The sequence below is a fragment of the Euprymna scolopes genome, chromosome 2 (genome assembly GCF_053919585.1).
Source record: "Euprymna scolopes isolate OS-2025 chromosome 2, ASM5391958v1, whole genome shotgun sequence".
NCBI classification, from domain to species: Eukaryota; Metazoa; Mollusca; class Cephalopoda; order Sepiida; family Sepiolidae; genus Euprymna; species Euprymna scolopes.
In genome coordinates, this window is record NC_136483.1 from 140,112,722 (window position 1) to 140,126,393 (window position 13,672).

The following is a 13,672-nucleotide window of genomic DNA, read 5'->3' on the forward strand; positions in this document are numbered from 1 at the left end:
CGATGTAGCTTGCCCAAACGCCATCTGATCACAATGAAAAACTATGGAACTGTCAGAACTGAGGTTGTGAAATAAGAAAACTTCCATCATGCCAATCATCATAAGTGCGGTTGGCTCAATTCCAAATGATCTTGAGAAACAGTTGAACTCCTTGGAAATCAAGTACAATATCACTTTACTCCAGAAGTCGGTTCTGCTTGGCACAGCAAATGTCCTACACTAAGTGCTTTTATCTAATTGCCTTTTTGACTATGCTCACTAGCCCGCCCTTGAATGAAAAAAAACTTACTGAAGTTAACGAACATACTACTACTACTACTACTACTACTACTACTACTACTACTACTAATAATAATAATAATAATAATAATAATAATGATAATATAAAACAATATGAAGAATGGCAGAAAATAAAAATTGTAATATTAGCAAAAATATTAGCAATAACAACAATACTAAAACCACCCCCAAAATAACAACGATCATAGCAATAGCAGTAATAATGATGATAACGATGATGATGATATAGCGTCGAATGTATTTTAGTCGACTTAAAATTAAAACTTAGTGCTCGCCTCTAGCGTTTACGATATCTTCGTATTAAAGTGTTAGAATAATTGGCACTTGTGTATTACTGTCACGGAACAACTTTTTTGGTTTCATTTTGAAGAGCGCAGAGCAGGAGGAGACAATGCAACTACAGGACCAGGATAATCGAAAATCTCAACAAACGTCAACAGCAATACAATAACAAAAAATAAAAACATTAATTATCTGAATATTTATTGAATTAAAATAAATTAAGAAAATTCTAATAACACAAAGTAGTTGTTTTATTTTTGACACAAAATTCATGAATGGATAAAAGTTGTCAAAGTGTATGACTTTAAAAATGATCTTGAGGAACTCCTTGGAAATCAAGTACAATATCACCTTACTCCAGAAGTCGATTCTGCTTGGCACAGCAAACATCCTACACTAAGTTCTTTTTATCTAATTGCCTCTTTGACTATGCTCACTAGCTTTGGTGTTAAAGCCCGCTTCTTGAGTGAAAAAAAATTGTCTGAAATGAATGTAAAAGATAATAATAATAATAATAATAATAATAATAATAATAATAACAATAATAATAATAACAATAATAATAACAATAATAATAATGACAACAACAGTAATAACAATAATAATAATAATAATAACAACAGTAATAATAATAACATTAATAACAATAATAATAATCATAATAATAGCAATAATAATAACAACAACAATAATAACAATGGTAATAACAATAACAATAATAACAACAATAATAATAATAATAACAATTATAAAACAATATGGAGAATGCAGAAAATAAAAATTGTACTATTAGTAAAAATATGCAATAACAACAATACTAAAACTATTTTATATATAATAATAGAATGCGTGTGATATTGATTTTGATTTTTTGGTTTTGAGAAACATTCTGAAGAAAATTCTAATAACAAAGAAATTATTCTAAACGTTTTTGTTTACACAAAAATTCTGAAATCTTGTCTGAATATTTATTAAATTAAAATAAAATTAAGAAAATTCTAATAGCACAAAATACAATTAAAAAGTTTTTTACACAAAATTTCTAAAACTAACATTTTAATGTGAAGATATCATAAAAACTAGAAGCGACCACAAAGATTTCGTACTTATTATTATTGAGCCAATTCTATATCGATTATTATATTGTACCTAATATATAGCAGTGATTGCAAAAAAACAAAAACAAAAAAAAACTTATGGGCCATCAGATAGAATCGAAACCAAGACATATAGCTATCCAGCCTTAACCATTAACATATGACCAAAATCCATACATATACAAAAAATGCAAAAATAATGTTGTCTAATATATAACTTTTAATATAACGCATTCACAGAAAAAAAAAAAAAAAAACAGGTATAGACGACTTATGAAAGGCCAAGGTCAGCTGTCTTTTGTTTGTTTTTTTTGTTTTTTTTTCAATGTTGACCTCTTAGCAGCTAAAAACCAAATCAAAAGTATGCTACAGATCTAAATAGCTTATATATCAAATTTCAACTCTGGAGACCAAATATTTAGAGAGGGGCTTGTTAGAAATTTTTTGCACACACACCGAAAAGGTCACTTTATATATATATATATATATATATATATATATATATATATATATACTTTATAAATACATGAATTAACAAATACATAAATATAGTTAACTTTATATAAAGATATAAGCATACCTAACTTTATAAAAATATAAACATAGTTAACTTTTATATAAAGACTAGCCTGGGTGCCCGGCGTTGCTCGAGTGTTCGGAGGTGTGTGCTGAGCAAAAAAAAAAAAAAAAAAAAAAGTAGTAGTAGGTAGGCAGGCTCGAACTCATGACGCGAAGGCGGAAAAAAAGTGTAAGAAAGAAAACCTGATGTCTTACCCCTACTCCATGACGTGACCAAAAGTGCAGAACGTTGAAATTAGTAAAATCATTCCAATTGATACAATGACTTTCAGAAATGTCGATGCAAAAAAAAAAAAAAAAAAAAAACTGACCCTCCTTGTAGAAAACTACCCAGTTGAGAGTGTAGGAATTAATGTTTTTAGCCAATTTTTCGATATTTGTTGTCCGAAGGGTCAAGCTTCAAAACGATACTGATCTCGTAAAAATCCGTCGCCTCTGCTGAAAGTTTTAGGCAGACATACAAACATACATACATGCATACATTTAAACAGACAGGTGATATTTATATAATAGATATGAACATACACAACTTTATAAATATACCTTTTATATAAGCATTTAAACATATCTAACTTTATAAAAATTAGTGATGAAACGATTCCAATACAATTACCGATTCCGGACTAAATTCTCGATTCTGATTCTTTAGAAATGACTAAATATTTTACTATAAATTTGTCGTTTTTTCCTGATTACCATAAAAACACATGTTAAATGTGCACATATTTTCTCAAACCTGAAAATACACTTGGATGAGTAGTGATCTATATAGTGTTAAATGGTGAAACAAATTCAGTCATGATGGGAACTCGGGTAGGGTAAGATTATCTAAATGGACAACTCGATTGAAATGTATTCACATTAGACTAGAAGACGACCATGTTATAGTCAGATGGGAAGCAGACAAATGGTATTATGTTCCACAGACATACAGATCTTAGGAAGAAATTCTGCTCGTGAAATTTTCGTTTATGTTTTGGGCACAGATAAGGCATGAGGAAAGTTGTTAGCAGTTGTCTCAGCTAGGCGAGTGTTTGCTGTGAGTGTTTTCCGGGAAGGGACGATAGATTTGAGCTCACTCGAGCTTGGACCGCAATTGTGATATCATAGCATAATTTGATATTCATCTTTTTCTCTTTGCAGTGACATGAAAAGCGTTGCCAAAAAGAAACAAATGAACTCCGTCTTGAACAATGCACCAGCTTCCTACGAAGGCGTCGTTTTAAGAATCAAGAAACGAGGATTTTATTACTATATGTGCACTAGGAACAACAACTTTTCCAATCGTAGCCAGAAAGGCACTTTGATAGTAATAAATTAAGATCTTCCACCGGTAAAAGTCCAGAATAGTTAGCAGTCCAAAACTTGTAAACAAAAAATAACAATTAATTTATAGCAAACGCAGTAAAAATCAGATTTTCTACAGACCTGCATACTTTTAACGTGGGGAAACTGTAAGATTTTAAAAGTTAAAAAAGTTTTTTTTCATAATATTATTTTGTATTCCTGCACGTCACCAATAGAAAATGAATAAAGAAAAGTTATAAGCTAGTATTCTTTTTTTTATACATTTTCATATATATATATATATATATATATATATATATATATATATATATATATATATATATATATATATATATATATATATGTTAGAGGAGATGACGACGTTAGGTTTTTGCAGCTCTTGCAGGGATATGTCGAAAGAAAGCGGAAATCGAAAAGAAACTCTTTCAGTAAAACTGACCATAATTTGTACTTTTTTGGTTGTATTTTTACGAATTCTCAACTGTTAACTATTCTGGATTTACCGCCTTCCACCATGTTGGGCGCGTGTATTTGCTCCACCCCTTTTACCGTGATTTGTAAACGATGCATTTTAACCGGAAAACAAAAACTACGGAAAAAGTTTTTTCCTTTTTTCCCATGAATCTTCAGATTATCAGGCATATATATATATATATATATATATATAATTTCCTCTTTCTTATATATATATATATAATGTGTGTGTGTGTGTGTGTTTGTAAACTAAAAAATAAATGGCTCTATACGAAAATCCTGCAGATCTTGTTATCTTGTTTGTTTGTTTGCTGGCTTGCTTGTTTTTGTGCTCACCGGATGACGTCATTAAAAGAATTGAGGATAACCGCGGCTACCGAGAGTAAGTACAGACCAATGAACATGACAGCCTGACGTCATTACCAGATCAACATATAGGTAAAGGCATGAAGGTGCCTAAAGTTTCCGGTGTTCAACCACATGGTCATAAAAAATATTTTCCGTTGCCTTATATTTGCGGCTGTTGTAATTATGTTTTTTATTCTTCTAAAGAGAAAAAAAAACAATTCTCCATTTAGATTAAAATAAGTACAATAGTTAATCATTTTTTTTTTTATGGAGAGTAGAGAACGCTTTGTGGATGCGTTATTGGCAGCTCCCGTTACTCTCGCTTCTCTTTATTTGTCTCTCTGTTCTCATTTTTTAATGAGTGATTTTCCTGACAAAGGGAGAAGAAAAAGCTGTATTCTAGGTTGGCAGTATTTTGCGCGAACAGTCGGCAGAGATGGCGGAAATTTTCTGTTCCTATGTCTATCCTTGTAGCCATATCATTAGTAAGGGTGCTGGAGGTAAACGTTTTATCTGGGCCGACGTTATCTGCCTGATAGTCAGGGACCCGAACCTTGGATTAACCACTAAAGAGGCTGTCATCATCAGGTGTAAAGTACTGGGGCTACTGTATTGCCATTTGGTGAATGGATTCTGGATCATGCAGTAGTCTCTGGTGGCGCTCTCGATGCCATATTAGTGGGTAATTGTTACCCCTTTACCTTATCATGTTCTACAAAAAAAAAAAAATTTCTTTGTTTCTTTTTCTCTTCTAGTCCTCTCTGTCCTGCTCTGAGCAAGTCTGATGACCTAGTCCACAAATTCCAAAATTCCATCATGACAAGTTTCAATAAAAAATACACGATTAAACCCGGATTTCCAACTTCCAATGTAGACCCCCCCACTACCATGTCTCCTTCTCCAACATCAGGGGTCTACATTCTAACCTTCCAGAGGTTGAAACCCAATTACAGACTAAACCAGACCTTTTATTTTTAAGCAAAACCGGAATTGGACAGATTATATACCTAGATGAGTTCGTAATTAAAGGATACTCTAGCATAACTTCCAAATCTGAACCCAAAGATCGCCATGGGCACGGAATATGTGCCTATATTAAAGATGGCTTTCCATGTGGTAGGGACATCTCCAGAGAAGATCCTAACTTACCCTATATGTGCTTACGGGTTGCACTAGCTCACACTACTGCATTTATATTTACTCTCTATCGCCCCCACAACAGTGGAGTTACTATCTTTAAAAGCATATCTGAGAAAATTGACCGCATCCTATCTGCTTATCCTTCAACTTACATTCACGTATGTGGAGACTTCAATGTTCACAACGTGGAATGGTTAACCTACTCAAACAAGACCGATGATGAGGGGAGGTTCTGTCATGATTTCTCCATTGCTTATGACCTCACTCAGATTGTTCACGAACCCACCCGTGTGCCCGACAATGACAGCCAGTATGCGAGTCTCCTAGACCTTTTTCTCACAACTTGCCCTGAACTATGTTCAGTTTCTGTTTTATCTCCTCTTGGATCTTCCGACCATTCAATTGTATCAATTTTATAACTTACTAACTAGCTCTACCTACGTATTGAGCACTTTTGAAGTAAATACTTAAAGTTAGTTGTATCAATTAAGATAAAAATGAAATGTAATAAGTCCTCAGATGTATCTCTCCATCGTACAGTATATCGATACACTATGGCTGACTGGGGTAGCTTCCGTACATTTATATCGGATCTACCTCTGCATTCCATGTTTAAAAAGGATGTGTCCTCTATAGTATCAGATTTGACGGAATGGTTAATTGTAGGTATTGACCGTTTCATACCCTCGAAAAAGTTCCAGCAAAAACCTAACAGCCAGCCATGGCTCTCTCCAGAATGTGCTGCTGCCATTGCGCACAGAAATCGCTTTTTCCACTGCTTCTAATATAATAGATATATGGAAACTAAAGCCGCTTTCAGTACTGCCAGCAACCATTGTAAGGAAGTAATAAAGAACGCAAGAGAGTTGTATGCTCAGTCCGTCAAATCCAAAGTAGCTGAGTAGCAGCTTGGTTCCCACCAGTTTTGGCAAATAGCAAACAGAATCCTGAACAAAAACGTGTGCTCTATCCCAACTATCATCAATGGATCTGAAGTAATCTCGTCAGCACCAGACAAAGCCAAACTATTTGCCAAGAACTTTGCAGCTAATTCTACCCTTTGCGACCAAGGCCACCAACCCCCAATATTTCCTCCTGTATCAGAAAACACGCTATGTGATATACAAATATCTGTACGTGATGTTGTACAAAGATCTTTCTTCCATTAAACAACTGGCCCTGACGGTATTCCAATTATAGTACTAAAAAAACTTCAACCAGAACTAGGGCCCATACTTACAAAACTGTTTAAACGTTGTCTTAAGGAAAATATCATCAGTATGCTTTGTATTTAAGAATTCAGGTGATCGTTCATCCCCCTCTCAGTAGAGGCCAATAAGTCTCCTGTGCATCATGAGTAAGTTGCTAGAATCTGTGTTAAATACAGAAGTAATCAACCATCTCAACAAAAATAACCTTTTTAGTGACACACAAAATGGTTTCCGTTCTGCTAGATCTACAACAGATGTGCTTACAGTTATATCTCATAGGATTAGCGAACCTCTCGACAGAGGCAGTCTTTCTAGGGCAATTGCTCTTGACATATCAAAGGCCTTTGATAGAGTATGGCATAAAGATTTACTTCACAAGATCTCCAGCTATGGTATAGCTGGAAATGCCTTCTCAATTATTAAATCATTTCTCTCTGATAGGTTCATAAGAGTAGTAGTTGATGGGCAAAAATCAGAAGCTCACAGTATTAATGCTGGAATCCCTCAGGGGTCCATCCCGGACCCAACTCTTTTCCTGATCTACATTAATGATCTTCCAAATCACATCCTTACATCATTCGTAGACATTTTTGCTGATGACACTACCATCTATGGTAGCACATCTAAGACAGTAAATGACCAAGTTCTCTTCGATTCTCTCTCCTCTGATCTTGAGCACGTGGTACAATGGGGAAAGGAGTGGCTGGTTACTTTTAATGCATCTAAAACCAAGCTTCTATCTTTACATCATCAAAGTTCTGATCCTCATCTGGCATCAATTAAAATGAATGGCTCTCGTCTTGGGGAGGCCTCAAGTTTTGACAAGCTTCTGGGCTTGACATTTACTCCTGATCTTAAATGGAACATGTACATCAAATCTGTTGCCAAGGCCGGTGGGAAAATAGTGGGATCCTTCTATTGATCCAGTAGATATCTTGCTGCTGATGCAATTCTCTATCTATATAAGAGCTAGATACGTCCAAGGATGGAATACTATTGCCACATCTGGGCAGGAGCTGCTAGAAAGGACTTGTCCTGCCTTGATAGAGTTCAAAATAGACTTTGTAGCCTCGTAGATGTCCTTTTCTCTTCTCTGCAGCCTCTATCTCACAGAAGAGATGTTGCGAGTTTGTCTCTGCTTTATCGTTATTTTCATGGAAAGTGTTCGACTGAGCTTCAATCTATGGCCCCCCCCTTGCCAAACTTTCACAAGAAACACTCGTCTAGCTGAAAACACTATCAATAATTCCCCCACTCTTTATCTGGGCCTAAACCTAAACGTAGATTCCATGAACAAAGCTTCTTTCTTAGAACTGCATGCCTGTGGAATTGTCTTCCGTTTTCCTGCTTTCCAGCTGACTACAATATGGTTGTCTTCAAGTCCAACGTAAACAAGTTCTTGATGAGCCATTCATTCCACTTGTTAACAAATTTATCAAATTTCCACTACTAACGATTACTTTATTGTCCAACTGACTACTGTACACTCTTAACCCTTATCCTCAAGTGGTCTCTGGGCCTTGATAAGTGGTTATGCCTATGTAAAAAAAACCAATGGGATGATTTTTATCTAACAAAATATAATGGTAAGTGAACTTGTTTTATTTCTATTGAAGGAATTTTTATTTTTATCGAGGAGCTCGAATATTTCATTTATTTTTTTTAAACAAACAATTTTTATATGAGAATATTTTTCAGTCCGTTGTTTTAATAATAAATAAAACTTTCCATTGAGTATTTCCAAATATTTTAAAGTTAGAAGCATTTTTCAAGACAGTTTTTTGTTTTATTTTATTTTTTTTTTTTTTTAATTAAAGACGATCGATGAATTCAATATTTTAGCACCAGGCGTAATTTATTTCTTTGAAATATATTAAAAACTTAAGTTTTTTCTTGTTTTATGACATTTTATCTGTAAATAATTTACATGACTGAAATAGGAAATTCTCTCTAGAGACATACGAACATAAATTCATCTTAAAAATTCATTAACTAATCAGTTTTAATTAAAGTTTTGATATGAACTAAAAATTAAGAGTACATTAAATTTTAGTTAGCATATTTTTTTCTGTTTTGTCTTATAAATAAGTGTTGTACGCACTGTGATGAAATAATAACGTTATTTAGAAAGCCATTCTTAACAGGAAGGGGGGAGCTTTCTAACTATTCTGCACTTTCATCTAACAATTTAACAAAAAGAAAAGATACCATAAAAATTTGATTTAATTTGAAAATCTTGTCGAAAATATAGCACGGTGCATAAACTGCACAAGCACCATTATTATTATTATTATTATTATTATTATTATTATTATTATTATTATTATTATAACAGTAATAAAAAAGGGTACTTCACGGGGGATGTGGACCCTGCATAAACAGGGTTTAATTTAATGGTTTCTCCCTAAAAAGCACATACGCAAAAGGGTTTCATTGGTTTATTTAATTACAAAAACTTTTTTGAAGGTACTATTTAAGGCAAAAAAAAAAAAAGGCCAAAAGCATTATTTGAATATGTATGAAAAAATAAATGTAACAAAAGAAATAAAAATATTAGTGTGGAAAATATAATAAAAATGAATTAAAACAAAATGAAAATAAAATAAAAACAAACACGAAATAAAAGTATTAATCAAATTTAACTAAAGAAATAAAAAGAAATAAAATACATACTCGATTAAAAAAAAAAGTGTATGAGATATATATGAAGAAAGTGAAAGAAAACCTCAGGGAGCAGCCATAAAATAAAAATCCGTTTATGCAGGTTCACATTCCCCGTGAAGTGCCCCCCCCCCAAAAAAAACAAAAAAACTGTAGATGACATCGACTGGCGCCACACCAACTAGTTGTGAAGGGTCAGGGAGAATGGAAAGTCCGAGGTGGGAGAGTACTGATAAGACCTCCACAGGAAGTGTGCAGTTAAAATCTTGGGGAGGCATTTCGTCACTCAAACCCAGGAAACACCAATACCGATGCCAACGAGAAATCAATGGCAAACAGCTGTTGCGATAATGTGCAATCACCTGCACGAGTGGTCAAGAAGTGGAAAACATTGGAAATCTGGGGAGACTTGTTGTCACGAGGTCTCCAGCGAATACCACAGGTTACTGCCAGCGAGAGATCACTGATGATGGCCTGTGAGACAACTCCTAGTGAGTGAAACAATATTAATAATGTCCCCTCCCAAATTTACTACCATCCTGATTTAATATCGTAGATGTTTACTATATTTTCTTAGTTTTTAACCAATGTTCACATTATGATATGATTGTCTTTTAGTAGTTATGTGAACTTCATTTCCGTATTCATGTATTCTGCACTGATATGAAAATGAAGACTATAGCGGAGTAAAGGATTCCTAACCATGTAACTGATGAAAATGCGCTACACATTTTGATGAAAAACATGGGAAAAATGAACATAGAAGAACAGAAATTCAAAACTTTAAATGTAATTTCTGTATTAAAAGTAATAGTTATTTAAATATTTCAACATATAATCTTGTGGGGAAATCCAGCCCCCCAATAAGGGGCACTCTGGATAGAAACAAAAATAAAAATTGTCTCAGTCATGAAGGATTTCTACTTCACCAGCCGAGGATAGAAAAGGTGAATTATAGCATCAGAACAGATACTACACTGTGATCTTGTCCCGAAGGCTAAGAATTGTTCGTTTTATGTTTCTATAATTGTTTGTTCCCTAAATCCATAATTCAGTTTTATCAGTATTAGATTGTATATTACATAATTTTACATAGATAATATTTATATTTTATATTGAATAAAGTTCAGTTTTATTATTGATCGAATTGGGTTCCTTTCTTTTCTTTTTAACATGTTTTAATGCTCTTTTTTAAAAATGCCGTCATATAATATCGACAGTAACAGTTCGACAAATGTTACCTACATTGCTTTGCAGGCATTTTTCAGTTAACAGGCCTCTATATCTTGGTGGCCGTGGTTCGACTCGTGTACGTCAGACCATTAATCATTTTGATGAAAAACAACTTTTGTTTGTTGAAATAATAATCGCCAATCTTTCTCCAGTAACATTCGTCGACATCTTCTCTTTAATCGTACACACGTGAACGAATGACGAAGCGATAAATTTCGTGTCTCACACTTTTGGGATTCAGCCAATCAGCGCTCTTCTTATGCGAGTGTTTGTTGCTGCATAACAAGGACAACTTTTGCCGATAACAAACGATTTCACACGATTTCGAAAAAAAAAGAAGTTTTTTTTTAAAATATTTTAATATTTTTCTGTTTTAAGTATATAAAAACACGCTTGGATTAGCTTAAAAAAAAACGCTGTCGCAAAATGTGAAGGAAAACGGGTCTGTAGTTTTTTAGTTTATCGAAAACAAACACACCAAGACTTTCATTTTTATATATATAGATAGAACCAAAGTTATTGTTGTATTATGTGGCCTGTATTAGTAAAGGGTTAGTGATAACATGGAGAGAGAGAGAGAGAGAGAGAGAGAGAGAGAGAGAGAGAGAGAGAGAGAGAGAGAGAGAGAGAGAGAGAGAGAGAGAGAGAGACACGTGTGAACGGAACAGAAGCTTTATTAACACTAAAAAAGAGTAGTAGTTTTTGTTACTACGATAGACCACGTGATTGTGTGGTGGGAGGTTGTGATGGTGGGAGTAATCCCAGTCAAGGGGAGATAACTCGTGTTACTTGATGCATATAACAGTTATCCAATATAACCCAAATGAGAGCCATTTTGGATAACTTATTATTCTTTACCTAAATATTCATTATAAGCATTTGTGTGTTAGACACACCCTTATTTGGCTTTCCGTCGGGGAAAGTTTAACGCTTGTTGCCTGAGGCGCTCCTGATAGGGGTGCACAGGCAATTTTTGCTACGCCAGAGTGCCGTTCCTTTAGGGGTGCTGGCTAGACATTCCCACTTTTTGACCTTGTGTCACATCTTGCTGGGATGGGCAGCAAGTAAATATCTACCCATAATTTAATTTTAAGTTTAGAGAGAGAGAGAGAGAGAGAGAGAGAGAGAGAGAGAGAGAGAGAGAGAGAGAGAGAAAGAAAGAGTAGCATTCTCTAAACTAATTAGTTAACTATTTTATTAAGGATGAATGGGTAGACACAGCGACTAGAGATCTTGGGGAAGAGGCATATTTCACTCTTGGCGATTATCAAAGTTTTCCTTTCCGTTATCATAGTATTATTGGCGATCCATCTCACACCGTTCTATAGATAAAACTGATATGAAACCTTTGATTCTTTGTCAAACTCGATATCCGTGACGTCATGTCGACTGACGTCACTTTGTTTTTACTCTCTTTGGCACATTTAAAATCCCCTTACCTTAAGGTTATCTCTTCCTGTTATCTTTCGTGAGAAGCTGGTTTATTTCCCAAATCACTTCATCTTTACTTAGTAATCGCTATCCGACATAGGGCCATCGATGATGTAATGCATCAAATGGTTTCATACTTTGTCTAGAGCGATTTCCATAAAGTTTTTTTTTTTAATAAGTATGCAACTCTGAGTAAAAAGCAACTAATATTTCACCAATTTTTCCGTTTAATATGTACGTGTAAAGTTATTTATATTGGAAATGTACGTGTAAAGTTATTTATATTGGAAATGTAGAAGTAAATACGGATTTAAAATTAAGTGAAGGGGTCAATAAAACACTCATTAATCCTTATCCTCGAGTGGCATTTAGACCTTGGTAAGCAGTGATGTAATTTACAGAGAAGCAGTCCCACGGTAATGTGTTCCACAGACGAGAACTGTTGGAAATAAACTGTTTATCTTCATGAAAATTCCGGCTGGTGCTATGCATATGGAGGACAGAAGAAAACATTTTTTTTCTGTTGTGAATATTTCACGAGGAGGAACCAGAAATTAGAGCTCAGTCGAGCACCTTTCATGGAAATAGTGTAAGATTAGATCAAGAATAGTAACCTGTCTTCCGTGAAAAAAAAGCTGCAGAGAATAGAAAAAATTGGCCTCCATTATTTTTTTACAAAATAATATGTAACTAGCGAAACCTGTGAAAATTCCACAGGGGACTCATTCATATGTAATATATTGATGTTGGCATTCTGTAGATGTTCAGTGTAAATGGAGACGCTATGATATTACTGTAGCTCTTTTGTTAAAACTGCAAAAATGGTAGGAATCTTATAGAGCCCCAAATTATCGTAGGAAAAAAATGAACGCATCTCTTATTAAGAAATTCCGGTTTGTGCGAATCATTCTGCTTCACATATATACTATGAAAAAGTCATTTTCTAATTAATGTTTACCAGATAAAAAACATATTCTGTTATTTAAAAAAAAACAAAAAAAAACAGCCAGGTTCGTTTGCTTATTGACGTTAAATTTGAACTCAACTCCAACTCCAAATCCAAATCCAAATCCAAATCCAAATCCAACTGTTCTCTTCTCTCTGCACTTTCCACACTGCACACAAAAGAAAGAAGACGGCTCTTTTATAGAGAGACCCAACCACATCTCATTTGCATACCTCTCCCCCTCTCCTCACATCACGTGATCATCAGTCTATAAATACCAGGGGGCGGCCATTTTTATTTTCTCTTTTTTTTTTCTTTCCTAACACGAGCCGCACGATGCATGAGGTAAGGTTCTTTACTTTTAACCACACTTATTTTAAAATCGGTAAACATTAATCAGAAGGGGATTTTCTGGGCATTCAACGTAAATCAAAACGGTTCGCACTAACCGGAAATAAATAATGTTAAACAATCACAGTGTTAACTTGAACGAAGCCAATACAAAAACAAACAAACAAAACAAAACAAAGGTGCTAAGACAATAAAAAACAATAGTACTTATGTGGAAAACTTTTTTGGAAACCCATTTCTTAACATGTGGAGAAGAGGGTGTTTTTCTAACTAGTCTGTACTTTCACTTAACAATTTAATAAACAATGCAA

General features: G+C 34.2%; 1 protein-coding gene and 1 long non-coding RNA gene across 3 annotated transcripts in view; one reads left to right on the forward strand and one right to left on the reverse strand.

The window, feature by feature from the left end:
* The window catches only part of LOC145296723 (protein DD3-3-like), an 80,932-nt gene extending 77,122 nt beyond the window's left edge, over nucleotides 1-3,810 (forward strand). For both annotated transcript variants that reach the window (XM_080142738.1, XM_080142728.1), the window contains one exon: nucleotides 3,402-3,810. In XM_080142738.1, coding sequence (XP_079998864.1) covers nucleotides 3,402-3,579 — 178 coding nt within the window. In that variant the 3' untranslated portion in view covers nucleotides 3,580-3,810. The remainder of the gene's footprint in view (nucleotides 1-3,401) is intronic.
* LOC145296742 (uncharacterized) overlaps nucleotides 937-13,672 on the reverse strand; it is an 89,739-nt gene continuing 77,003 nt past the window's right edge. Inside the window, exon 2 of the long non-coding RNA XR_013870016.1 lies at nucleotides 937-1,063. This is a non-coding gene — a long non-coding RNA (uncharacterized LOC145296742). The remainder of the gene's footprint in view (nucleotides 1,064-13,672) is intronic.